Source organism: Astyanax mexicanus, chromosome 3, assembly GCF_023375975.1.
Source record: "Astyanax mexicanus isolate ESR-SI-001 chromosome 3, AstMex3_surface, whole genome shotgun sequence".
NCBI classification, from domain to species: Eukaryota; Metazoa; Chordata; class Actinopteri; order Characiformes; family Acestrorhamphidae; genus Astyanax; species Astyanax mexicanus.
Genome location: NC_064410.1, coordinates 8,645,058 through 8,672,772, shown reverse-complemented (window position 1 = coordinate 8,672,772; position 27,715 = coordinate 8,645,058). Strand labels below are relative to the sequence as shown.

The following is a 27,715-nucleotide window of genomic DNA, read 5'->3' as shown; positions in this document are numbered from 1 at the left end:
TTTAGTCCGAAAAGTGGAGCAGACTGATTTTCTATAACTCTAGCAGAATTACTGCAATAAATATAAACAATAAATATATTATCTGTGGCATATTAATTGGCATATTAATTAGCTAATTAATATGTGTGTGACTTCCCACAGTGTGTGATGAGTCTGATTACCCACAATGCCCTTCAGCGGTGACGACCTTGTGTGCCCCAAGTTTCAGCCAAACATCTTCAATTCGTCCCGCTGTCACGACTGCCTGCGTCTCAAACACGCACACACACCTGCACACACCCCTCACACACCAGCACACACACCTACACACACACCTCAAACACCTGCACACACAACTCACACACCTGCAGAAACACATGAGAGAGAGGTGAACCCCACTGTGGAGAGCAGCGGCAACATCTCGTCCCAGAAACCCACTGACGAGGAGAGAGACACAAGCAACAAGGTAAGTGCTAAACTGCAGTAACTATAATTATATACAGAAATATATAATTTATTCATGTCTGTACACGATTAGTTTGCAAAAACACAGAACTCCTTGTCTGGGAAGTAATTGTTAATTTGCTCAATCAAACCATTGTTTTTGTTGTTAATTAAACAATTTCAATATCTGCCCTCATGGAAGTCTGGGTTTATGTATAGTTATTATCAAGCACCTGGTTTGGTAAATTAGTGTTGATGTTAAATCAGGCAAAATGTTGGTGAAATTGAACTAATCCATGTTCTAACTGGGGACATCTAGGAAATATTTGCAGCTGAAGTTTTGTTCTTTAAACAGGTTAAGAAGAAAATAACTACCTTTTCAAGAGTGAGAAATTTTTATTACTCATATAACCTAAATTTCCTCACATTATTGACTGTTTATTGATTCCATTATTGACCCCTCCTTATGTATACAATTTATACATTTACTGTAAATATACATTCAGAATATACATTTATTTTACTCTATGAACAGTTTTAAAGTCCACTAGCATCTATTTTCGGTAGAAAATGTAATTTCAGTAATTAAAACATGTATCTTATGTTTGTCTTCTGGTCAACTCTGTTACATCTAATATAAAACTGCATAAAATCTTCAAATAGTTCAAATAAAAGTAATGTCAAAAATGCCTCTGTTGGGGAAACATCAAGATTGTGGTAAAATATTGATGATAAACCAGCTGTATCAGATCTGTTGGTGTGATCTCACATTTTATTTGTATTAATTTTGTGGAATCAAATATTTCCATACTTGTACCTGCAATTCTATGGGCCATATATAGTTGTGGTTTGTGTTGTTGCCCCGGGTATAATATACGATTTGAAATCATTGACTCTTTTTACTGTAAAGCTGAGCAAATGAAACATTACACATTTGAGTCGATTCATGTATAAAAAGCAGCTGATTCAAACCGCAGTAAATTACAGGTGACACCTGAGGGCATAATGCACACCTACAACACTTACTGAAACATTTAATCACATACATGTACACATACCCAGCATACCCCACAACCACAACCTGCATAACTGAAGGAGGACCTTGAACTTGAACTTGTCAGTGATTTTGAAAGAGCTCCAAAAAACAGGTATTGGAAAATGTGTTATGCCACTACATGACTTAAGCCTTGATTTTTAAACCATAGGTCACCGGGAGAAGCCTTGGGTTATTGGCATTGTCCTTATGTATGAAAGATATAATTAGAGTGATCACAAATGTCCCTTATGCCCTATTTAAATGTAAAGCATGTTCAATATCTGGAACTGTCAACAACTCGTAGGCTATGTTCACACAGCCAAAAAAAGTGAACGGGGAAAAAAGTAAAAGTTCAGATTTCACCAAATCTGAAGAGCTATAAGAAGGCCACGGACAGCTAATGCATTCTTTGAACTATATTTTAAATATTTTTTTCTGTGGCAGCATTTGGCCGTTTCATTGGCAACACAGAGCAGTTAAGACAAAACCCTTTTAATATTATTGGAACAGATAATCATATTTATGAGCTTTGTAACCTCACTACGCTGACCATTGTGTGGTGGTGTTAAAAAGCAAATGTCTGCCTGCTTGGACACAGGAAAACAGTTCATTGGTCTTATGATCCAAACAGCAAGCAGTATGGTGAACAGCAGGACCTGCACATCAGCTTAAACCTCCCTGGTGGTGCAGCATGTGGATGTTAGTATCAGAACCGGTTTATGAAGCACCTAATCCACTTCCTACTTCCTACTCTGTTTTTGTCAGAAGTTGATTGCAAATCACTAGAGTGAGTTCTCAATGAATGGGAGTGAATGGAGATAAATGACTCAAAAACTAAAATATAAACATGTATAAATAAATATTTTCTATAGTAATCTGAAATGCTTCATTTCAACTCATTCATTCCGAACTCATCCAGGAGCTCCCTCTGGTGGTCTGACAAACTTGGAGCACACTCTCAAGAGGGAGATGTATATTCTCTTATGTAGTGATTTCTCTAGTATTGTGCTGTGGCAGTGCTCCTCAGTGGAAGGGACAGAGAGACTGGTAATAATGCAGGAACTCTGCCAAATTACTGAAACCTCCCTAAAGTAAACCACCTCAAGAACCCACACTTCTCAGCATGACAGTCACCTGAAGCCTTTAGCCCAAACACCACGGGAGGTGTGTCCTTTAGTGTCCGGGTCAAATGGAAGGTGTCAGGTCCAGCTGCAGGTTTGTTGGAAGGCGTGTCTGGGGGCTCTGCTCAGCAGCTGAACTTTGAGCAGATAATTAGGTTATTCTCACACTTGCTAACATAAACTCAGCTGATTTACAACTCAATATTACATGTTTAACAATTAATTATTTATTGTGTGTGTGGGTGTATGTGTGCTGACAATGCATATTATTAACTATATCGCTTGGTGCTCTTTTGGGAATTACAGGTAGTATAAAAGCATTTATGAAGCAAGAGAATAATATTCCTTAAACCCATGAAGTTATGCTTGTTCTTTCCTGTAGTTCTGATGACAATAGTGATGGCGATGATGACAGTGATGATGGTGATGCTTTGGCAGTACTGTGTGTGATATACCCCGTTAACCTTACTATAGATATGTGAATAGAGAGGGTAAGAGAAAGAAAGAGAGTGTGAGAAAGAAGGGGGTGAGAGACTAAAAGACAATAGAGATTGAATAATGTTTTGAATAATGAGAGAGTGAGATTAGGTTAGAGTAAATAGAGAGAGACTAAAGAAAATAGAAAGAGAGACTAAGTGAGGATAAAAAGAGAGAGAATGAGACTGGCATAGAGATGGATGGAGGGAGAATAGAGAGAGGGATACTTTAAAAAAAAATAGAGAGACTAAAAGAGAGAAAAAGACTAGCAAAGAATAATGAGAGAGACTAAGAGAGAATAAAGAAATAGAGACTAAGAGAGAGAGAGAGAGAGAGAGAGAGAGCGCAGAGATAAAATAATGATGAAGGGAAGCAGAGCCCAGGTATAGTTTCAGCAGTGTAACACAAACCCAGCCCAACACACACACACACACACACACACACACCAATAGAGTGTAAACTGCAGAGAGAGAAAGAGACTGACAACTGACAGTGTAGCAGTCTGATCACAACCGATCTGAGTGGAGTTGAGCGGAGCGAGTTGGTCAGCATCTTGTCTGGGCTGGAGGTGCTGGGCTTGGAGTGCTGGGGGTGCTGGGTTGGTTGTACTGGGCTGAGTGTACTGGGTTTTTTGTACTGGGATGGTCGTACTGGGTGTGCTGGACTGTCACTCAAACGGTAAAGCCGCAGTTGCGTCAGGGTACGTCACGGCGAGGCTCAGGTGAGCATTCCTCCTCAGCCAGGCACCCTGATCCGCACGCAGCAACGCCACTGGCTGCCATGGTGACCTGCTCTGTTCTGTGATTGGCTAGCTATGTTTTTCTGGCCTATCAGGAGGAGTCTGATGAGGGGTCGGTGGTGAGCAGCTGTGGAGATGTGAGTGCAGAATCTCTCTGCATACTTAGCCCCGGCTGTGACCTTTACCTGTGCGACAGAGACCACCACCACAGCTCTGACAGGTAGGGTTCTTCTGTCGAATGGCATGTTTTCATTAGTGCGTATGTATATTTGAATCACTTGTTTGGTGTCAAAACTTTAGTAAAGGGTTATCTAAAGATTCTTTTGCTTATTAAATCCAGATGTTTAGAACCATTCATAAACAGTTCAAATAATCATTTAAATGTTTATGGTTCTGTGCTTGCTTGGTTGTTCAGAACTGTCCTAAAAGCAGTCTTAATACATTTTTGGTATCAGAATTCTGGTATTGGGACACTATAATGTGGGTTTTTGGTCCTGTAACACCCAGAACCGGCTTGTGTTCTACCTGAGGCTTAGTTTTGTGTATCAGTACTTGTGGAACAGTTTGAATGCAGGTTGTTTTACACACTTTCTTACTGCAGTCAATCTGAGGACGACTCCAGTGGTTCCGTGACTCCAGACGAAGATTTTCGCCCCTTTCGCTGCCACAAGATGACGCGTTTAGATTCTTCGTCCCATCGTGCAAACCCCCGGGCATGGATGGAGGAGGCACGGAGCCGCGACAGCTTTGGACGCCATTCTTTACACTCTCATGGTAAGGGAGGCTCCAAACCGCACTTCATTGGATCCAGTTACAGGGTGACGAAGCGCGGGTGTTGTTTACATGATGCTAATGATTCTTCTGGGTGTTCCTCAGTGCTCCTTGGTGCTGGGTTACTTTGTGCCACCCCTCGTCTGACAGGAATAAAATGAGGACTTGACTGACAAATGTTTGGTTCAAGAAGGGGTTTGGTAACAGTCCCAGCACTGGCTCAGTTAGTTCACTTTTTTCTCAGTCAGCAAGTCTATAATAGTCCTCCCAGTCATTGAAATGTCTATTACAGCATTTTATAGCTTCTTAAACTCTATGACTTTTGAAATATAAGTTATTAGCATGAGGAATGACTGCATTCTGTTTACATTCTCTACTGTTTACCTCTTGGTAAATATTCAAATGTAAGTGAATTTGCTAAACTGACCATGTTAAGGTCTTTGTACAGAAAGGTCATGTGTGTTTCAAGTGTCTTACACTGAAGCTTGTATTCAGATGACCCACATGCAGATGAGATCTGCTTATTAACTGCTTGTACACAACCTTGTCCATACAGTTCATCATGAAAGCAGAGGTCAAATCTTTAAGAACCCCTGGTCTACTAATAGTAAATCATAATGATGCTGCAAGACCTTGACGATTAAAGTTACTAGACCTGCGTGTAAGGTGGTGGTAATTAAAGGTGACTAGTTTTTTGCCACAACATCATTGAGAATTTTTTTTAATGTTTTGTAGTATGCAAGCTTCTGATAACAGCACTCATTTGCTTTTAATTACCTGGTTCCAATGCTCAGACTTGGCCTAAACAGAAGTGTAATCCATCTGCGAGTTCCTGTGGTCTGCATTGGCATCATCTGGTTATTAAAGTGCTTGTGGAATTATTTGCAAACTGATTCTGGTTACTCTAATCCGTCTCTGTCTCCGCAGTGGGTTCAAAGGCAGACCGGGACAGAGAGAGTGGATATTTCTCTCTGGGCCGAGCAGCAGGTACTCGAGCCTCAAGCCCTCCACCACCCCATCGACATTCTGAACGTGGCCACCCTCTGCCCAGCAACCGCACTCCAGAACCCAAAGCCACTATCCCATTCCGTAACCCTGACTTGGGCGTCCCTTCCTACAGGAGAACCACTGAGGTTCAAAACCAAGACCTGGAAGTTATCGAAAGCTACCCTCCAGATCCTGTGGACCTGAGTATCGAGGTGGAGGCTCAAGTGGGCCCCAGGTCACCGAGTCCCACACCCTTCAAACAAGCTGAATCGCTGGCCACATCCAGCAGGAGAGGGTTACGGACATCCCACTCGTCCTCCTACCAACAGTCTGGAAACATTTATTCCTCCAGGCAAAGCTCTAGTATCTCTCGCTCCTCCTCTCCTGCCCGAAATGCCTCCCCCTTCAAACCGACTGAGTCAGTCTCCTCTTTTTCTTCTCGAGGGTTTGGGGCATCTGGAGGGTTTGGGACAAGTGGGGGATTTGGGTCTCAAAAGCATGAACAGAGATCTAGAAGCCCCACTCAGAGTTCCTATAGCCGCCAATCTGAGTCTGCAGGCCTGCAGAAGAACTTCAGGTCCTTTGCCAGCTCTGTGGGTACTGCCAGTAGCATTGCTAAATCTGTATCCAACTCCTATGCTGATCTAAGATCTGGGTTACGCAAGCCAGAGGTGACTAACAGTGGATACAGTGGTAACTCTCAGAATATCTCATCAAGGTGGAAGAATAGTGACTCTCCAGGTCAGTCACTTATTCACAAGAGTGAAACAAACAACTCTTTAAAGAACCATGGTCGTGAAAGTCGTAGCTCCTCCCCACCAAGAAGAGGCTATGATGCTAGTCAGTCAAGTCTGCACAAGGTGGTTGAGGGTCGGCGCAGTGCCTCTCCTGTCAGGAAGGGCTATGGTGCACCAAGCAAATCAGAATCAAGTCAAATGCTAAGTAGGAGGGATTATAACAGTACTAGCTCCTCCCTCTCAAGGAGGAACTTTGAGTCAACCAACCAGATGCGCAAATCTGAGATCAACAGCTCCACTCGCAGCCACAGTCGTGACAGTCGACACTCTTCCCCCTCAAGAAGGAGCTATGATGCCCCACCCCAGTCAGTGCTCCGCAAATCCGAAGCAACTCGAAATTCGTATAGCAGTAGGCTTGACAACCGCAGCCCTTCCCCTTCAAGACGGGGATTTGAAACACCTAATCAACCTCTTCTTCGCAAATCTGAGACAAGTAATTGTAGAAGAAGCCAAGACCCTAGAAGTTCCTCTCCTTTGAAATCGAGGCATGAGCCCACAGGACAGTCTCCCCTGCACAAGACTAGAGCTGATTCATCCTCTTATGTGAGAACATCAGCTAATAGCAGTACAGAATCATGGCGAGGTTCCACCTACTCCCTCCACAGCCAACCAATGTCTCGTAGCTCATCCCCACCCCGGAAAAGCAGTGAGAACAAGTCAGTCAGCTACTCTCAGAAACAGGCCCATGTTGCCTGGGACAACACTCGGTCAGTAAGCAGAAGTAGCAGTCGCAATCAACAGAGCCAAGAGGTTCACAGCCTCTCTCCTGAACCTAGGAGGTCCTCTAATCGGAATAGAAGCCCCTCTCCTCAGATGCATAGGCACACTTCCTCCCAGAGTTCAATGGACTCATTTGAGTCAGGGCAACGATCAGCTGGCTCGTCCGGTCTGGACCGTGAGGAGTATGCGATCATGGCTGACCTTCCAAAGGTCAAAACTGTCTTCCAGAAGGAGGGGCCAGGCCGGTTGGAGAAACTAGATAGCAGAACCAGAGATGAACCATTGCTGTACAAACCTGCCAGGTAAATAACATAAATTTATGACCACACTGTGTACAGTTTACAAAATTAACTGTCTATGTAATGTGTACCCTTTCTCAGCCACTCCCACAGTAAAGTTGTCCACAAAGCCTGGGATGAGTCAGGGGACCAGAAAGGAGCTCCAACCTCTGCACACCACACACAGGTAATGCACCTAATGTCCTCCCTGGTTCATTGATCACTTAAGGTGATAACCCGGGTATAGTTCACGTCAAGTGTAGTAAGTAGTAACTACTTTGTTATAAGCTTCCATTTGGTTGTTATCTACATTAGCCTTATAGCTCTAGTGTAAAACTGAAGATGTACTGAAGATGTCTTGGTTATTCAACTTTATTGTATATACTATGAGGAGAATTGAGGAGCTATATTTTTTAGTGAAATATCACTTTAATTAAGCCATCTAAGGAGTATATATTATTGGTACTGGTTTTGCTGGTTTGCAGGGCAGCCGGCCGTCTGTATATTTCTCCTCCAGTGTGGACCAGGCCGAGGATGAGACCCCTGACCAGGCATGTGGTCCTTTATCTCTCTCTGTCTCTCTCTCTCTCTCTCTCTCTCTGTCTCTCTCTATCAAACCAAACACTGCATATGTGGTCACCTGTTAATAGAAAAATGTGCATCTTGCCACACATGTTTTTTAGGAATATGTTTGATATTCTGAATGGCTTTCAATAATATTACTAATGTGTCAGGGACGATTCTTAAGTTCTAATACCATTTTAGGGATATTCCTGATGTTTTGACTAGTTATTAAAGTTCCAGTTGTCTATTATAACTATTTCAGATGTTAAGATTAGCTGCTATGAATATTTTGGATGTTCTGATTTGCAGGTAGTGTTTGCATATTTCTGATGTTTTAACTGGTTAGTTGTATTTTCTAATTGGCTGATATAAAAATGTCTAGTGTTCTGATTGGCTGTTGGTGTTTTCTGTTTGGGTGTTATAAATGTTTCTGATGTGTGTGTGTATGTATATATATATATATATATATATATATATATATATATATATATATATATATATATAGAGAGAGAGAGAGAGAGAGAGAGAGAGAGAGAGAGAGAGAGATAGAGAGAGAGAGAGAGAGAGAGAGAGAGAGAGATATTTTATGTGATGTGTTGGACTCTTCTGATCTGGCTGATATGAATGTGCCTATTGTTCTGATTGATTTAATGATTGGCTGTTTTTTTCTTATGTCTGTTATTAATATTTCTAATGTAATGATTGGCCGTTGGTCTCCTCTGATTTGGCTGATATGAAGGTGTCTAGTGTTTTGATTGGTTGTTTTGTTTGGCTGTTGGTTTTCTGCTTGGCTATTAGGAATATTTCATATATTTTGATTGGCTGTTGGTGTTTTCTCATTGGCTGCTATAAATATTTCTCATGTAATGACTGGCTGTTGGTCTCTTGCATTTAGCTTATATGAATATGTCTAGTGTTCTAGACAACAGACATATTGGCTGTTGTTTTTTTCGTATTGTCTGCTTGCAATATTGTATATATTCTGATTGGCTGTTGGTCTATTCTGATTGGCTGTTGGTCTATTCTGAGTAGATGTTGGTGTATTGTGATAGGTTGCTGTAGATGTTTGCTGAAGGGATCCGCCCAGGAAGCTGCTCGAGCTGGAAGTTGTGACACGGTGAAGTTAAAGTTTAGTCGGATCTGCAGAACCGCCTAACCCGCAGTGCGAGAGTGTGAGCGTGTGAACTGAGTGTGTGAAGTTAGGGTGTGCGCGTGTGCGTGCGTGTAAGAGAGAGAGACAGAGTGTGTGTGTTTATTCCGGTATAGCTGCGCCCTATCCTCCCTACTTAGCTTCAGCTCGCTCGCGCACAGCAACAGGTAACTAGTGCAGCGCGCGGATTAGGAAACGTCACTAATGGATCAGTGATCGATTATATCGGTGGCTCTGCTGATTCTGACCGGCCGGTAAACAACATGACGGTAAGTTTCTCGAGACAATTAGAAAACGTTCAGTTGGAGTATGTGTGTGTGAGGGTGTGTCTGCATTCACTCCTGGCTTGTGTGTGTGTGTGTTTCGTTTTGTCCTGGTCGTGTGTGTACAGGCCTTAGACAGAATGCTAGATAAGCCAGCAGTGTTGATCGTTGTCTAATTCCAACTCTCCATTCCACCTTAAATTCTGCATTAAAACTGCTGCACCATTTAAGGTGGAATGGGAAGTTTTAACAGGAAACCATATAGACCACTTTAATAAACCCATCTGACTGTGTATGTACGGTCAGAGCTACATTATGATTAGATGGACCACATCAGCAGTTAAATACAGTCACACAAAAATGTAAAACACACACACACCCTCCCCAATTCACACTAGTATGTGTGTGTAAGGTCAAAGCAAACAACACCCCCCCCCCCTCCATCCCCACTAAGTGGTTTCTGTGGTCTTTCCTTTCCATTCTCTATTGGTGGTCTTTAGGTTGGGAATGGGTGATACAAGTATCTATTACTATCTATATTTTTTTCTATTATGGGTGGGCATGATTAGTAAGACAAGTATTGGTGTCAGTAACTGGTAGCATTTCTAATAAAATGGCAAGGTAGATGGATATTCTATATTCAAATTCTTTGTATTAGAGACATTGTTCCTAACACTGTGAAACATGTTCCAATGCTGCTAAGTACACATAAATTAAGCCTAGCGTTGTTAAATGTGGCTTTAGCATAGTTCACCAAAGTTAGGTTGTGCCTACTTAAGTTTTACTGTGTTTGCAAGAGTTGCATTACATTTGCCAGAATTAGACTGTATTTGCCAGGGTCAGGTCTAGGGGTGTGCCATATTGCATTTTTGTGCCGTATTGCGTATTTTTAAATATCGCGAGCAACAATAATAATACTCTGACATATTGTGCCATATCAGCCACCATACCGTGGTTAAACTACATTAGACTACATTGGTTGGTCTGTGTTGCCAGGGTTAGGCCTGGGGGTGGTTTTAAACTTAATCTTTATTCAAATTATACAGTATTAAACCTGAACTTTATCTTTAAAATGAGCATGTTTTTCCCCTGTGTGTATACATCTTTAATCCACAATCTTAATATTTTTTTTAATGCAACAAGATCTGGCCTGCACATCAGTTGTTCAGTTGTTTGAAGCTCAACTACTAACAGATTTTTTTTAAATAATGGTTGGTTGCATTTTCCTTGTACAATTACAAAATAAAAATTTAAATATCCCTTAAAAAATTGATAGAAATCAAATCGAAGTGAAATCAGTATCAAAACAGAAAATCACTGTTGATACCCAGCCATAGTTATGCTGTGATTGCAAGCATTTGGTGGTGTTTAAGAGTGTTTGGTTGTTACCATGTTTACAAGGGTTGGGATACCCTTGTACCATTTAAGCTATGTACATCGTAGACCACTTTTGATGGGGCCACGTTTATCTGTATTAGTCTGTGTTGTCCAGAATAAGGCAGTGTTTACCAGAGTTAGGTTATGGTGTTTGCCAGGGTTGGGCTGCAATTGCTAGTGTTGGTCCAAATTTGCAAGGGTTAGGCCATGATTGCAAGCATTAGGTTGTGTTTATAAGTTTTAGTTTACGCTTGCCAGCATTAGGCAGTTTGGCCTGTATGCATGGCTTAGATTGCTTTTGCCATAGCAAGGATTTGCATACTTGAGTTAGACCATGTTTTACAAGATTGGACTACCTGTACCTGTTGAGCTGTGTGTGCCAAAGTTGGGCCACTTTTTCTAGGGCCAAGCCCTGTTTGCCAGGCTTGGGCCATGTTTGCCAGACTTGGGCTGCTTTTGCTAGGGTCAAGCTGTGGATTTGTGTACTAGGGTTGGGCCATGTTTGTCAGGGTTAGGTTGTGTGTTCTAAAGCTTGGATGTGTTTACTAGACTTGGGCCAGGTTGATTAAGGTTTGGGATATGTGTATGAGACTTAGGGCAGATTTGTTTATATCAAGCCATGTCTGACAGAATTAGGCTGTGTATTCTAGAGTTAGACTGTGTTTACCAGCAGCTGATTCTGAGTCACATGAAGCTTAAGATGCACATTTAAACCCCTCAGAGCTGAACACACTGAACACAGCAGAACCAGAACCGCTGTAATAGTCTAACGCTCTGCTGTTCCACGCTTTCTCTGTTTTACCATTTCACTGTTCTAGTTTTCCACTGTATTCATGTACTGAGTGAGTGAGTGGGGAGAGCAGTGTGTGGAGTGGCATGTTGAAGCGAGAGTAGCATGTTTGAGAGAGTTAGAAAAGTGTGTGTGTGTGTGTGCGTGCGGGCGTGTAGGAATGCAGTCAGCTTGAAGCTTCCTAATCTTATTCCACGATCAGGTCCTTACTGATCACTCAGTGTCTGTTTGTGTGTGTTTTAAGAGGTGTTTGTGTGTGAATTTGGTGGGTAGTGAGTTTATTAACAGGAATAAACTCTTTCTCTCTGCAGCCTGATCTGCTGAACTTTAAGAAAGGATGGATGTCAAAACAGGACAGAAGTGGAGAGGTACGACATTCCAGTTTTCTGCTCTATCAGTTTATCTTTTTCTCTAAATGTGTGTGTGTGTGTTTCTGGTTGTGTTACATTGTAAGGAAAGTGATTTATAATAATGATAATGCCACACCAAATGAGAGAAAGTAGAGACTGGAACTGTTCAATATGACCAAAATTTACATCACATTATATTTCTTAATTTTGCGAAATAATTTCAATATTGATATGAACAGTATGAAGGACCCTGCCCATGGTGTTTGTAATCAATCAATTACAGAGCTGATATATATATATATATATATATATATATATATATATATATATATATATATATATATATTTTTTTTTTTTTTTTTTTTTTTACTTTTAATTAATGAAAAGTCAAAGGAAATGTTAAACAATGTGCTTTTTTTAATCACTTTTTCCATATTGTCCCAACATTTTTTGTTGATACCAAAAAAAGGTGAGTTCTGTTTGTTTATCTTTTCCTGTATGTGTTTGTACAGTGGAAAAAGCACTGGTTTGTGCTGACGGATGCTGGACTGAAGTATTATAGAGATTCTGGAGCAGAGGAGGTGAGTGGTCGCTTGCTGTTTTGGCATTCTCATCTCTCAACAGCTCTGATAATTGTCCACCTTTTTTTGTTTATCTGTGTCCACTTATGATAGGAAATTATAAGAATTGAAGACAGGATTGTGGCTACATTGTGTTTGAAAATGAGAGAGGGTTGTATGGGGAATTTTTGGATAAAATCAAGGTGGGGTTGTAGGCAGAATTGAAATGAAAGCGGGATTGTGGGTGGGATTTTTAGGTGGAATCAGGGTGAGATTAGGGTAGGGAGCGGGGCAGGGTTGATTGTAGAATTGAGGGCAGGGCAGGATTAGAGTCAGAATTGGGGTTGAGGATTTGTGGGTGGATTAGGGGCAGGATTGTAGGTAGGGCTGTGACGATAATTTTATTACCGCAATACCGCGGTTATGGGACGTCACCGCGGTGATGAGCTCATTACCGTCATTACCGCATTTTTTATGGCTGTCAAATCTGATTGACTGCGTTTTGAGCGGTAGTAAAATGCTCCATATAAGCACAACTGTGGTGAATTCAGTATTAATATGTCAAGTGTAAGTCCTACACTATAGGGCTGTGCAATATATCAAATATATTTTGATCGCGATAGATATTGGTGTCAAACGATCTCAAAATTCATAATATCGAATATAAAATTTTTTGTCATTTATCTGTGCTGCCGCTGCACTGGCGCGGCAGCGAATGGGTTAAGCAAAACGCGGTGCGTGGTACTCATTGAGGTCAGAACAGCTCTGGAGTCTCCTGCTCACTTCGTCTCCATTGAGGCTGCTGAAGAGAGTGAAGATTAGCAGCACTAATATTGGCTCGGAAATGGAAGCTACAGGGCAGGCTCAGTAAGTTGAGAAAAAAGGAAGAAAAAGACTCAGAACAGAAGAGAATCATCTGCAAGATTTGCCGGAAAGTGGTGTCTGCACCTCTCGCCAACACATCAAACTAATTCACCCACCTCAAGGTAAACCATAGAGCCATGTAAGGTGTTCCGTGGTCACATTTTGAGAAAGTAAAATATATTAATTCATTGTCTGGCTGCTGGCTGTTCTGCGTGAGCACCGCGGAGAACGCGCGGCATTGCGCCTCAGTCTTGGTAAAAATAGTAAGGTTGGTTGAAGTGTAGTTCAAACAGCAAAGCAATGATATAAAACTATAACCACCATCTTTACTGAAATGTTGTTATCTGACCAAGTCTGAGGTAAAATGCGCTGCGCCTTGTCTCTTTCACAGCACGCGGAACTGAGTTCAGAACCGCTACAAATATAACCATATAAAACTCAGTTCAGATAAATAAACTTCAGATGAGTAAGGACAAGTAAAGTGAAACAAAAATTGTCAAACATAAAGGACAGGTTTCTATTATTTTAAAATGGAACTAATGTCTTTTTTTTTGGTCGGTTGTCTCTTGCGAGCCGATTTCTTAACGTCACGACATTTTAATCAACATATTATATGACGCGGGTCCCGTCAGGATATCTTGCGGCACAGACAGAACTGAATTGTTATTGGCGGGAACAGGAGTTTAATCAATCCAGAGGATGTGGGAGCACATTAATAAATAGTTAAGAAAATTGTAATAATCACGCAGTGATTCTCATGCACGCAACAAAAAAACCCTAAGCACAAAAAAGGAGCGGAGAATGGACCGACACGCGCACACACACACCGATTTTTTTTTGTAATGTGGTAAGAAACGTGACCGCACTATTCAGCGCGGTTTTAATAAATATGTTTTTTTAATTTTAAGCACTAAATGTAATTTATTAAATTTATTTAGGACCGCGGGGCAGGTGCGGCAAAACTGTGTATGTGGCGGGCTGATGCGGGATTAAAAGAAGGATTTTTTTGCGGAACGGTAACGGGACAAAAAAGAAATGATGTCTGAATTAATTTCCTCCAATCGAATATAATTTAACATGGTTTAAGAATATAAAATAATTTATAAACAAACGAAATATTTAATATTGAGCTAATAGCCCAAGTGCAAAAATACAAAATCTGTAATACTCTGCACTGCACAATTCAAACGAAATAGCCGTAACGCAGCTGCGCTCCTGCCCTGCGATGCAGCCGAAGCCTGGTGTGAGGCAGCAGAAATTCTGGGGTGAAAACTACATAACTACACAACATAAGGAGACATAATGCACTCCAAATATTCAGGAGGGAAGTGAAATAAATGATACTGTACAGATATAATCTGTATCTAGTAGATATTTAATGAGAAATAAGAAGAGTGTGAATAAAAAAAAAAACAGACGCCTATCACAGACTTCTTGAGCCTTGAGCCCGAACGGCCCGAGGAAAGGGGTGAGAAATATATTTTTTTCGGGGCCGGGGGTCAGTGGAAAATTTTTCTGTGGATTAATTCGTCTTTTTTTTTAAAACGAATATTAGAATATTCGCTACCAATTACTGCCGAATATCCTGAGCTCAAAACCGCTATTGGGCCAGCCCTAAAATAGATCTATGGATGGAGAAGGGGGAGGCGGACAAGCTCCTCCTTCAAAAAGTCTGCGCGGAAAAAGACAGGTTAGCTGTACAATGACGAATTATACAGGCAGCATATGTTCACTTGTTATGCTGTATTTATGGTTTATGTAGAGGTTGTATGTAGGCTGTATGGTTTGAAGAATAAAGATTTGTTACCAATAAATTTGTGGGGGGTTTTTTTTTTTGGGGGGGGGGGGGGGGGGGGTTGGGGTCTCGCGGTTAACCGCAATATCGCGGTGATGCGTTAGTTTTTTACCGCGGTTATAAAAAATCAATACCGCCCCAGCCCTAATTGTAGGTAGAATCAAAGTGGGGTTATGGGTGATGGAATAAGGTTATGGGTGGGATTGTGTGCAGAACTGCAGAAGCAATGTGGGTGGGATTGTGTGCTGAATAGTGGGCAGGGCTGTAATTCTGAGTGATTTTTGTGTTCCACTGCAGAAAGATGAGCTGGATGGGGAGATTGATCTGAAGTCGTGTCTCAAGGTGTCCGAGTTTGACGTGGAGAGGAACTATGGGTTCCAGATCCAGGTGAATATGGAGGAAATCTGTCACAAGTAAAACTATTTAAAAAAATATTAGAAAAAAATATTAGAATTAGTAAATACAAGCAAATCTCTCTCTCTCTCTCTCTCTCTCTCTCTCTCTCTGTCTCAGACGAAGGATGGTGTGTATACACTGTCTGCCATGACGGCAGGTATCAGGAGGAACTGGATTGAAGTTCTGAAGAAGAGTATCCGACCCAGCAGCTCGCCCGACCTCACACAGTCAGTCTTACTCTCTAAATAATACAGATGAAAAACAAATATGCAATATACAAATGTGCAATATTTAAATACGGAACATGCTTTTATTAATTTATTTTTTGTTTTTTTGCTTGTCTTAGTCCTCCACACACACACACACCCTCTCTCTCTTCAGCCACACATAGTTTAACTTACCCACAAACCTAGATTTGCACAAGATCTCTGACCCACACATTACTCAATACGGCGCACACACACATACACACATAGTAAAGAAAATGCAGTTATGAAATTAACTCATCTTTATCTCTTGTGTATCTTCTCTCACTCTCTCTCTTTTTCTCTCTCTCCAGGCTGCCCGAGAGCAGCAGTGATAAAGAAAACTCTCGTCACTCGTCATCCCGACGCCTCCTCTCACAATCAGAAACCCCCTCCAACACAAACCCCGCCCACCGCAGATTCGATTATGTCGAGCTCTCTCACGTAGCCACACCCTCTCCTGCCCCAGCCAATCAGAGAGAAGCTGGGGAAGGGCAGGTTCGTGACCACGGCCAATGGCAAGAAGAGAGGTCCCAAGACGCCACACACATCCAGTGGGAGGCGGTGCTGCAGCGTAAGGGGCCGGGCACGGCTTCGGAGCAAAAGCGAATCGAAGAGGAGATTGAGAGAAAATGGGCGGAGTTTGAACGCTTGCCACTTAAAGAGATGAGGTCACTTCCTGCCCTGGGAACGCGGTCCGGGCCGTTGGCCAATGAGGCGCTGCAGAGGGAGGTACAGCGTGCAGATGATTCTCAATTTGCAAAAAGGCAAATTAATAATCGATCTGTGTGTGTGTGTTTGTGTGTGTGTGTTATGATCCAGGACATTTTGATCAAAGACCTGCAAAACTGTAAGAATCAGAAAACAATGTCATGATTTTAATTAGAAATTAAAAATTCTTAAAATTTTACTGAATTGCAGTCTAACCCTGTGTGCACATGAGCTCTGTGCATCAGCAAGAGCTTGGCAATAAGATACATAAAACAATACAGGATGTACGACAAAAAATATCACAATATATTACAGTATTCTAAACAAGGCAATGTACTGTTTAAATAAATTGTGAAAAAAAAAAATAGCATATTAAATCTGAGTAAAAGAAAAGCTGACTTTCTATCCAATCCGAATAGCGGGACCTATAAAACAGTGTATAGTCCTGCTACCTTATGGGTTGGGTTTAAACATAACGCACAATAAACCACTGCCTTTACATGTAAACTAATGATTTAAAATTAATAATGTGTTTTTGACAATCTGTACAGCATTGCAAATAACAATCACAATATGATACAATACAATAGTGATATAGCAGGTGATGAGCATGCTGGACCACTGACAGTATACAGCCACTGTCTATGATTGAGTTGCTTCATCGAGCAAACCAGTATAAACAAACAGCACTGATATAGGGCGTTAACTACTCACAATCTTTTATATACAGTTTTATATTATAAAAAATAAATCAACATGCAAACTGCTACATGTTTACAATGGTAATTTGTTCAGGATGCAAATCCTGAACAGAAGAATAATTGTATTATTTTATTTTGCATATGAAAAGTACAAACCTTCAGTTGGAACTAGGGCTGCACACTATATTATTTTAGCATCATTTGCATCATATATGCATACACAATAGTAATATTGCAGAGCATGCAATAGCATATGCTTTTGTTTCTACTTTTTGTTTTGCTCAATACAAATGGATTATTTATTTAAGCGGTGGATTAAAAAGGCGCAAAATATAGAAGTCTGTGCTATCTATCTATTTTTTAATATTGCAGTATATATCGCAAAAAAGACTTATTGCAATGTCTTTTTTTTTTTTCTTTTTCAATATCATGCAGCCCTAGCAGGAACCAAAATCAGTGGAGTGGGGATTTTTAGGGAATGTGGGAACCTGATTTCTGATAGTCATTGTTCATTTGCATAAAGTTAAATAGAGTTAATCTTGCTCACAGTGCTACAATTAGCAGTTTGATTTGCTCACGGTCTCTTAGCTAAATGCTGTAGAGTGTTGCCAGGTGTTGCTGTGTTTTGCTGAACTACGCAGATTCTCATCGCCATTGCTTTTATTGTGTTCAGTGTGCAGGCAGGGTCATATTCCAGCTATAGCAGTGGATAACACCAGGAACACAAATCCCAGAAAAAGCAGATAGTAGATTAGTAGGGTAGCTCAGAAATATGAAATATGAGCCTGTTATAAATGTGTTATTACAGCTTTATGAAGGTCCTTTAACCAAAGTGTCCTGCTGTGTGAGTGTGTGTTTGTGTGTGTTACCTATAGTTGCTTGCGTAGTGGTTTGGTGAGTGTGTGCTTTGAGTAGTGGGGTGGTAAATACTGGCTGACCAGAGTGGTTAGGCTAGTCATATGTCACTGGTTAGCTACTTGATACACTGATAATTTAGCAAATTTTCCCACCTACAAAGAATGAAGTCTGTCATTTTTATCTTGGGTACAATTTAATTGTGAGAAACAAAATAAAAAGAAAATAACATTATATGATTTTTAAACAATTAATTAGCATTACTGGTACACAATTTTGTTTGCAATTATATTGGCCAGACCTTTTCTGTGAATTTAGGCCTACTCTTCCACACAGATCTTCTCCAGATCTTTTAGGTTTCAGTGCCGTTGCTGGGAAACATTGAGTTTCGGCTCTTTTCAAACATTTTCTATAGAGTTCAGGTCTGAAGACTGGCTAGGCTACTCCAGGACCTTAAAATGCCTCTTACAGAGCCACTCCTTAGTTACCCTGTATATGAGTTTTAGGTCATTGTCCTGTTGGAAGAATCAGACACACCTTATCTTCAATGCTCTTACTGAGCAAAGTAGGTGATACATGACTACATCGATCCTTCCTTCAATAAGGTGCAGTCATCCCATGCTTTACATTTGGGATGGTGTGTCTTCCATTTTCTAATACTTGTGCCAACAGCTTTTTCACTAAGTTTCGCTAATGTCCTGTAGCCCATCCCAGCCTTGTGCAGGTCTACAGTTTTGTCTCTGGTGTCCTTAGACAGCTCTTTGGTCTTGGCCATGGTGGAGAGGTTGGAGTCTAGATTAAATGAGCATGTGGACAGGTTATTATATACAGGTAATGAATGCAGATTAGAAGAGCTTCTTAAAGAAAATCCAACAAGTCTGTAAAAGCCAGAATTCTTGCTGATTGGTAGGTGATCAAATACTTATTTTGTGCAAAAAAAACATGCAATGCGTCTCAGAGTTGAGTGTACCTTCGATAAAAATGAAAGACCATTCTATTCTTTGTAGGTGAGAAAACTTGCAAAATTGGCAGTGTACCAAATACTACCGTAATTTCCCTGCTATAAGCCTTTATACACCTTCGCAAGCCAACACGGTCTTTCGCCACGATATCTTGCAGGGGTGCAGAAGCTGACATGCAATATAGGCTAGGATACCGGTCGTGACGCCTCGCAAAATGTGGACGCTGTATTATCTAACTGTAGCACTAGAGCGTTAATAAGCAGCAGCAGGTTATAAATGTAACTGACTGATGGTAATCACAGCAGCCCTTTAACATATTATGATCGCAAAATGCTCCTTTCCCTCTGAGCTTCATAAACTTGCAGCCCAAGTAATAAATCTACTTTTTCCTGTTAATATTATGACTTTATTCGTGTAAAATTCTGACTTTACTCGTACGTAACTTTATTTGTGTACATAGCCTATTAAATTAAAAGTGTGCCTCATAGTCAGGTGCGGCCTGTATATGTACAAAATTTACAATTTTACAGTTATTGGGTGTAATAGTCTGGAAATTACGGTACTACATTGGCTACATTTGCCTTGTCATTTTAGAACTAATTGGTGAAGTGTAAGCTTACTTCACTGGTTAGCTACATTTAGCATTGTAGTTCATTTTTACTATTTTGGTTCTGGTAGTCTTGGTCAGTTGGCTTTACCTCTCTCGTCCTCTCTCTCTCTGTCCACCAGGTGGCGTCTCTGAGGCAGCAGCTGGCGCGTGTGCAGGGTGACGGGGGTGTGTGTGGAGTGTGTGTGTGTGGGGGGGTGTGCGGTGGGGTGTGCAGTGTGAGTGTGGAGCAGATGGAGCGTGCCCACCGGCAGGCACTGGAGGAGCTGCAGAGGAAACACGAGCGGCAGTCATGCGAGCTGAAAAGGGAGAAAGAGAGGCTGCTGCAGGAGGAGATACAGGCCACGACACGCGGTGAGAACACAGACACACACACACACACCCCCCCAATGATAGTTAGTAATGTTACTAAGCTACTATGATAACTGAAGAAATAACCTGTGTGTGTCTGTCTGTGTCAGCTATGGAGTCTTTAAAGAAGGCACACAAGGAGGAACTGGAGCGGGAGGTGCAGAAAGCCAAAAGCCTGGCAACACACACAGCGGGCACAAACACACTTAGAGACCAGCAACAGTGAGTAGTTACACACGTGCACGCGCACACACACACATACTGAGCCAGTCAACATGCTTATGTGGGGCGTGTGTGGTGGAACATGAGCTTGGGGTGCTTCAGGTGGGCATGGGCTCTTGAGAAGGTTTGTATGTGTGTTGTTAGTGGGACTCAATTGGGCTTCTTAAATAGGCCCCATCATTCCAGCCCACCTTAATCCCACAAGGGTCCCATCTAGGCCCCATGTGCAATGTACAGTGGTTTGCAAACGTATTCATTAGGGGTGTGACGAGATCTCGTGACGCGAGACGTGACAATATTTCTCGTCAAGCTTAAACCTGTCTCGCAGGGGAAAAAAGCAGTTTAGTGTGGACTTTTTATGAGGGATCTGGCAACACAGTAGCGATAGCAGCGAGTGTGGTGGGTGAGCAGTGAGAGCAGCGCTCAGCAGAAGTGGAAAATTTGGGCATTTGCATAGACGATGCTTCTGCTACTTTTAAGTCGTACGTCTGGCTGCATTTTGGCTCCAGTGGAAACAATAAACAGTAACAGAATGACCAACAAGACACAAACCATATATAAATACTGTAAGTAAATCCTACACGTGACTGTTTCATAGGCAGGTGTACTAATCCCTTAGCTCTGTACTGTATTTAAAAAAAATGTTCCGTCTCTGTTTGCACTTCAAGCAAAGTCTTAATATGACTGGTTATGGTTATGCATAGTTAAATTACAAGAGATTTAGGAGAAAAAAAAACACAAACCATAGTCTTAATATGACTGGTTGTGATTTGCACTTATTGTTGCACTATATAAGACCTAGAAAAGTTGTATTGTTATTTTTTTTTTCTTATTCTTATTTCTAATAGAATCAATGTGTGAGAGAAACCAGTCTGTTAAGTTTGCGTTATATGATTTTGTCAAATAAAACTCTACTTTTCAAGCCTTTTTTTATTTTATTTTTTATGTTTTCTTTAAAATTTTATTTTTAAATCTCGTCTCGTCTCGTTCTTGTGGACCCAGTATTGTGTCTCGTCTCGTGATATTAGTGTCTCGTCACACCCCTAGTATTCATACCCCTTGAACTTTTTCAAATTTTGGCACCTTACAACCACAACCTGACATTGCTTGTGGCAAACTGCAAAACGGCACTTCTTGTGTGTTTCGTTCAACAATGGCTTTCTACCAGTCTTGCCACTTATTCATATAGGCCAGATTAGTGGAGTGCACAACTTATGGTTGTCCTGTGGACAGATTTTCCCAACTGATCTGTGGATTTTTGCAGCTCCTCCAGAGTGACCATGGGCCTCTTGGCTGCTTCTCTGACCAGTGCTTTGTTTGCTTGATCTGTCAGTTTGGGTGGACTGTGGCTATGTCTTTATTGGTTTGCAGTTGTAGAATACTTTTTTCTATTTTTGGCTGATTGATTGAACAGTGCTCTTTGTGATGCTCAAAGCTTGGGATATGTTTTTATAACCTTGCCCTGCTTTAAACTTCCCCACATCTTTATCTCTAGCCTGTCTGGTGAGTTTCTTAGTCTTTTTAATGCTGTTTGTTCACTAATGTTCTTTAAGAAACCCCTGAGGCCTTCACAGAACAGCTGTATATATACTGAGACTAAATTACACATAGCTGGACTCTATTATTTAATTAAGTGACTTCTGAAGGCAGTTTATTGCACTGGATTTTATTAGGGGTTGTAAAGTAATGGGGGCTGAATACGTTTGCTCACCAGGCTTTTCAGATTTTTATTTGATTTAAATTAAATAAAATTTAAAACCATGTATCACTTTCCTTTCAGTTCACAGTTATGTGCTACTTTGTGTTGGTCTATCACTCATCTCAAAAGGTTGCAATAAAATAAAATAGTGTTTATAAAGTGATCAAATGTAAAAATGTTCAAGGGGTATGAATACTTTTGCAAGCCACTTGAAACCCATGTTTAATCCCTACTGGACCCTAATGGGACCTATCACTGACATCCATATGTAGGACCAACATGAAACCTGTTCAAAAAACGTTCATACAGACCCGACATGTTGTCCAGAGAGAGACCCGCAACAGTGATTAGCAGACTGTAGAAAAGTTGAGCACATTTTAAGATTTGTGTTTGTGTGTGTGTGCAGGATAGAGGTGCAGTCTCTGGGCCGGGAGCTGGGGGTTCTGTCGGAGCAGTATTCTCAGAAGTGTGTGGAGCTGAACCGGGCTGAGCTGCTCGGCCGAGAAAGGGAGAGAGACGTCAGCCAGAAGGAGAGAGAGATAGAGCAGCTGAAGAAAGAGAACCAGGTAGGCAAGAAACTACAATTTTCTCCTGAAAACGGGCGTGTGCCATTCATAATCATTACTTTACACACACTCTCACACTCCCTCTCGCTCTGTCCCTCTCCCTACTGCAGGACCTGCACACTCGGTTAACTGAGAAGATTCGGCGCATGCGCTCGTTTGTTACAGGTCAGGGGTCAGAGGAGGTTGCCAATGACAAAAAGGAGCATTCAGTTTGTGAATTACAGGTGAGCCTACATCACTTTGTGTCCAGATTCACCTTCATTACTAGCAGTAATAGTAGTAGTAGTAGTAGTAGTAGTAGTAATACAGACTTAGTAATAGTACTATAGTAGTACTAGTAAATTGGTCTTGTTGGATTGGCTTATTGTAATAGGTTAAAAATTTGGAGTTTTTTTTTTTTTTTTTTACAATGGAGTGTGAATACTATAGGGTAATAATAATAATAATGTTGAAGTATCTGTAGAATCCTGTTAGTAATAGAAATATTTAAATGTGTATGTGTGTGTGTCTGTTCAGGTGCTGCTGAGGGTGAAGCAGAATGAGGTGGAGTATTTACAAAAGGAGATCATGTGCTTACGGAACGAAGTGCAGTTTCTCAACACGGTACGGGAGGTGTGTGTGTTTGTAAAAAAAAAGAGAGAGAGAGAGAGAGTGTGTGTATGCAGAATTACACACAGGCTCCTTACTACTCAGTGTGACTGCTTCACTTCTGCACTTTATACACTGTTCAAATGACTGTATAAAGCATGATCAGCAAAATGTCTCTCTCAAAAGTAAAGCCACTAGAGGTCTAGAGCCTCTGCTGGTGCAGTAACATATGTAGCCCTCTGTTTCAAATGTTTCAATGAAAGAACATTTTCTATGTCCAGTGTCTAATTCCAACAGTTAGTTTCCCCACAAAAGTTTTCAAACTTATGCAGACACTTAGGAATTAAGAACAGACACGTTTTTTTTTTTTTTTGTAAGTCTAATGTTAGCCTAAATTAAAAAAAAAAATTTAATTGCTAGTTAGCCAGTCAGCTAACACTAGTGTAGTTAGGTATGCTGAGATAGTATTTGTACCTGTTCCCGGTTAGTGCTCTTGTCACGTATACTTTGTGTTCTGGTCTGATTTTAAATAGTGTTTAAAAGTAATCCTACCTCTGAACTCACCTGTAGTGATGCAGTTTTTTTCCTTCAGCTCTGTAAATAGAGAAACTGATGTTAGGGCACTGGGGTCAAGCTTATTAATTTATGTTAAAGTTCCCAGATTGTGTGCATTAATGTCTGTGTGTTTGTGTGTGTGCCCATGCAGGAGAAGCAGAGTGTGTGTGAGCGGTATCAGGGTGTGTGTGAGGAGCTGCGGGGGATGAAAGAGCGCAGTGAGAGGGAGATACACGCTCTAAAAGAGCACCTGAGACTGGCCATGGCAGCCCTACAGGAGGGTCAGCAGCTCAGCAACAGCCTGCAGCACTGACCCCTACTGAACACTCGCAGGTACTGCAGCAACTGCAAGGGGGGCCGGGTAAAAAAATGCTCTCTGATCACGATTTAGAGGTCATGATTTGGGGTAACAGTTTGAGGATTGGGGTTTAGAGGTCATGGGTTGGGGTAACAGTTTGGGGATTGGGGTTTAGAGGTCATGGGTTGGATCATGGTTTAGGGATAAGGGTTTAGAGGTCATAATTTGGGGTAACAGTTTGGGGATTGGAATTTAGAGGTCATGGTTTGGGGTAACAGTTTGGGGATTGGGGTTTAGAGGTCATGGGTTGGGGTAATGGTTTAGGGATAAGGGTTTAGAGGTCATTGGTTGGGGTAATGGTTTAGGGATAAGGGTTTAGAGGTCATGGTTTGGGGTAACAGTTTGGGGATTGGGGTTTAGAGGTCATGGGTTGGGGTAATGGTTTAGGGATAAGGGTTTAGAGGTCATTGGTTGGGGTAATGGTTTAGGGATAAGGGTTTAGAGGTCATGGGTTGGGGTAATGGTTTAGGGATAAGGGTTTAGAGGTCATGGTTTGGGGTAACAGTTTGGGGATTGGAGTTTAGAGGTCATGGTTTGTAGTGACTTCGGGAATTGGGGTTTAGCGGACATGGGTTGGGGTAACGATTTGGGGATAGGGGTTATAGGTCATGCTTTGGGGTATAAGAGTGGGGGTTTGGGATTATAAATCATGGGTTGGGGTAATGGTTTGGGAATTGGGTTATAGGTCATGGTTTGAGGTTGCAGTTTGGGGATTGGGGTTTAGAGGTAACGGTTTGAGGATTGGGGTTTATAATTCATGGTTTGGGGTAAAGGTTTTGGGATTGGGGTTTGGGGTTCAGAGGTCATAGTTTGGGGATTGGGTTTTAGAGGTCATGGTTTGGGCTAACAGTTTGGGGATTGGGGTATAGAGGTCATGGGTTGGGGTAACTGCTTGTGGATTGGAGTTTAGAGGTCATGATTTGTAGTGGCCGTGGGGATTGGGGTTTATAAGGCGTGGTTTGGGGATTGGGGGTAATAGGTCATGGATTGGTGTAGAGTTCATGGGTTGGGGTAACGGTTTGGGGATTGGGATTCTTGGTCATGGTTTTGGGTAACAGATGGGGGATTGGGGTTTAGAGGTCATGGGTTGGGGTATCAGTTTAGATTGGGGTTTATAAATCATGGTTTTAGAGTAACAGTTTGGGGATTGGGGTAGGGGTGTGCCATCATATCGTACACAATAATATTGCCAAAATGTTTTAATATCGTAAACAATATTATACCCTGAAATATTTTTTTTTAATTCAGTATTTCGTCATATCGTCAAGAGTATCATTATCGCGATAATACCATGAAATATCGTGATATTATTTAAGGGCCATATCGGCCACCCCTAGATTGGGGGTCATGGTGTAAGTATTACGATGTAGATTGTATAGGTTAGGTATAATAGATGGGGGGTATGATGGGATTGGGGATTTTGAACAATTTCCAAGTTTTTAAATTTTAAATTTTTTAAGTATATTTGTTTTTGTATGTTTGTTTTATCTGAAGGGGTAGGAGCCAGGAGCAGCATGTGCCTTTCATTTCAATCCAGTCAGCCAATCAGCAGCGGGGACCTGCTTCAGCGGAGCTGTTCTGATACACTGGGTCGCTTAAATCTGTCTCTGCACTTTTATCAATGTGATTTTGTTTTTATTTTTATAATAGTGTGTTTTACACAGAGAGAGTCTGAATCAGAACTGGATTATGGGAAAGCAGGACTAAATTTTTTTTCTATCTGGAATTTTATTAGAACTGGCAAACATGGAAATCTGCAGCCACAGTGGAAGAGTGGAACTTGCAGATGTGTTTTAACCTGTTAGCTCTCATCCACTAAATGGTGTGCGTGTCTGCGTCTGCATGTCTGTGTCTGCGTGTTGACATGTCTGTGTCTGTTATGGCGCTCACTGAGTGTGTTTACATGCACTCATAAGTCTCTTCACCATATTACTGCATTTAGATTATTAATGAAGTAAGCATACTCTGTTTTTTAGATCACAGTAAGGTGTAAAAATCTGATTTTAAATAAAATCAGAACATGGTAGCAGAAATACGCAACCCGTGTTTAACACAGCACTCTCCAGATGGCATCCAAATGCTTTCAAAAAGATGCTGAAAATGAGGGATTTAAACATTCTTCACCTTCTAGCTAATATATATTGTGGGAGTCTATTTGCTGCAAAAATCAGATTATTGTCTGACTGAATCTTCTCATTATTTGTTTCCCCAAATTCATGCAAAGGTGTAGTTTAGATTACTGACAGACGGTTTATAAAGTGCATGTAAACACATTCAGTGCTGACTCATATACTGTGTTTAACCCTTTAAACTGTAAGGCCGTGTTTCCTGGACTGGAAGTGAGTCTAATTCCATACTGCACTTTGCTTTCAGTGGACGTTATCTGTTTACAGTGCTGTGTAGTTCAGGACAAGGCTTAATCTCTGTCTGAGGTACTGGTCCTGTGGGTGGGGAGGGGTCCTCCCTTCACTTCCTAACTTTTAAGATGTCAGAACTACAGAACCGCAAGTGTTTTTCATAGTGTTTACTCAGTAATTCATAGTGAATATTGATTCAGAGTGGATACCCAGTCCTTCATAATGGATACTTTTTCAGGGTGGATGCTCGGTAATTCATAATCGATACTGATTCATAGTGGATACCCAATCATTCTTAATTGATGCTGATGGATAGAGGATACTCTAGTTCATTGTAGATGCTAAAAATGTCAAACTGGTGTTTAAACAAGTCATAGTAGTTGCATACCGCAACTGCAAAGGGTTAAACCTGTGTGTGTTGGTGTGTGTGTGTCTAAGTCATATTGGGGACAGATTGTGGGTGATAAGAGGGTCAGTAAGGACTGGATCAAGATCCCTGAAGATCGCTGCAGCCCACCGGATACCAGCTAACCTCTCTGACCTGCAGCCGAGCACAGCGTCCGTCTGTCTGTCTGTTCGAGTGCCACACAAACAAACAGCCTTGCTTCAATGAGCCAATGTTTTTATCCTAAACTGAACACTGTGTCTTTTTCAAATGTTTTTTTTTTTCATATTTAAAGTACTTATTATTTTGCAATCAATAAAATACAGGTTGCATCATTTTTGTAGCCTGATTTGGCTAATTTGTGTGCAGAGATGTCGATCAGTCATTCAGTTGGCCAACTAAAGCCTCAGTTTCACTCTCAGATAAGCAAAGATAAAAATAAAATAATAACTAATAATATAGATGTGATAATATACAAAATACAAGAACTTAAAACATTAAAACACAGACATCAAAATAGAACGATTTTAAAAAAAATGTAGAATAAAAAAAATAATAATTCTTATGGATATTTCGTGTCACGTTTAAGATCTTATTGATCTAATGTATTACGTTATTTGTCATACTTTCAAAAAATCTACAGTTAAAATAACTAAAATAGTGGGTTTGATAGGAGGTAGTCCGTGGTAATTATTTAAAACAAATACTAAACTAAATCAACAAGCTATAATTTTGCAAAGGTAAAAAAACAAAACCTAATTACAAAAATACAGCAATGGACAAACTTAAAGGAAATATTAAAGTAAAAACACGTAATAAATTTAAAAACATTAACCATGATAAATTATTATATTTATTATTAAAATCTGTATAATTTAGTAGTTTTTAAATACAATCATTATTTTGATTTGTCTTGTTAATCTTTGAGTCTTAATTTAGTCACTGCTTTATATGCTGCCTTTCTGTCTCATGTCAGTTTTATATCTTATTGATCTAATGTACTACAATTTTATGTTTGCATTGCCAATGTGCAGAAAAGTGCTATATAAATATGTGATTAGTTATATGTAAATATGAATAAAATATATGGACAAC

General features: G+C 40.8%; 1 protein-coding gene across 3 annotated transcripts; it reads left to right on the top strand.

Annotated features, from left to right (window-relative positions):
- Positions 1–137: 137 nt before the first annotated feature.
- LOC103037546 (serine/arginine repetitive matrix protein 2) lies at positions 138–26,978 on the top strand. Of its 3 annotated transcripts, none has more exons than XM_049475779.1 (18): positions 138–445; positions 3,892–4,016; positions 4,398–4,570; positions 5,495–7,373; positions 7,452–7,536; positions 7,835–7,900; positions 11,805–11,861; positions 12,356–12,424; positions 15,360–15,449; positions 15,576–15,685; positions 16,018–16,435; positions 19,662–19,893; positions 20,001–20,112; positions 22,218–22,377; positions 22,488–22,601; positions 22,894–22,989; positions 23,672–23,853; positions 25,373–26,978. In XM_049475779.1, the coding sequence occupies exons 1-17, from the start codon at positions 167–169 to the stop codon at positions 23,831–23,833; spliced, it is 4,227 nt and encodes a 1,408-aa protein (XP_049331736.1). In that variant the 5' UTR covers positions 138–166; the 3' UTR covers positions 23,834–23,853; positions 25,373–26,978. The 3 variants fall into 3 exon arrangements, with proteins under 3 accessions (XP_049331736.1, XP_049331737.1, XP_022518328.2); XM_049475780.1 differs by having other exon boundaries at positions 23,672–23,881; XM_022662607.2 differs by having other exon boundaries at positions 140–445; positions 22,894–22,980.
- Positions 26,979–27,715: the final 737 nt, after the last annotated feature.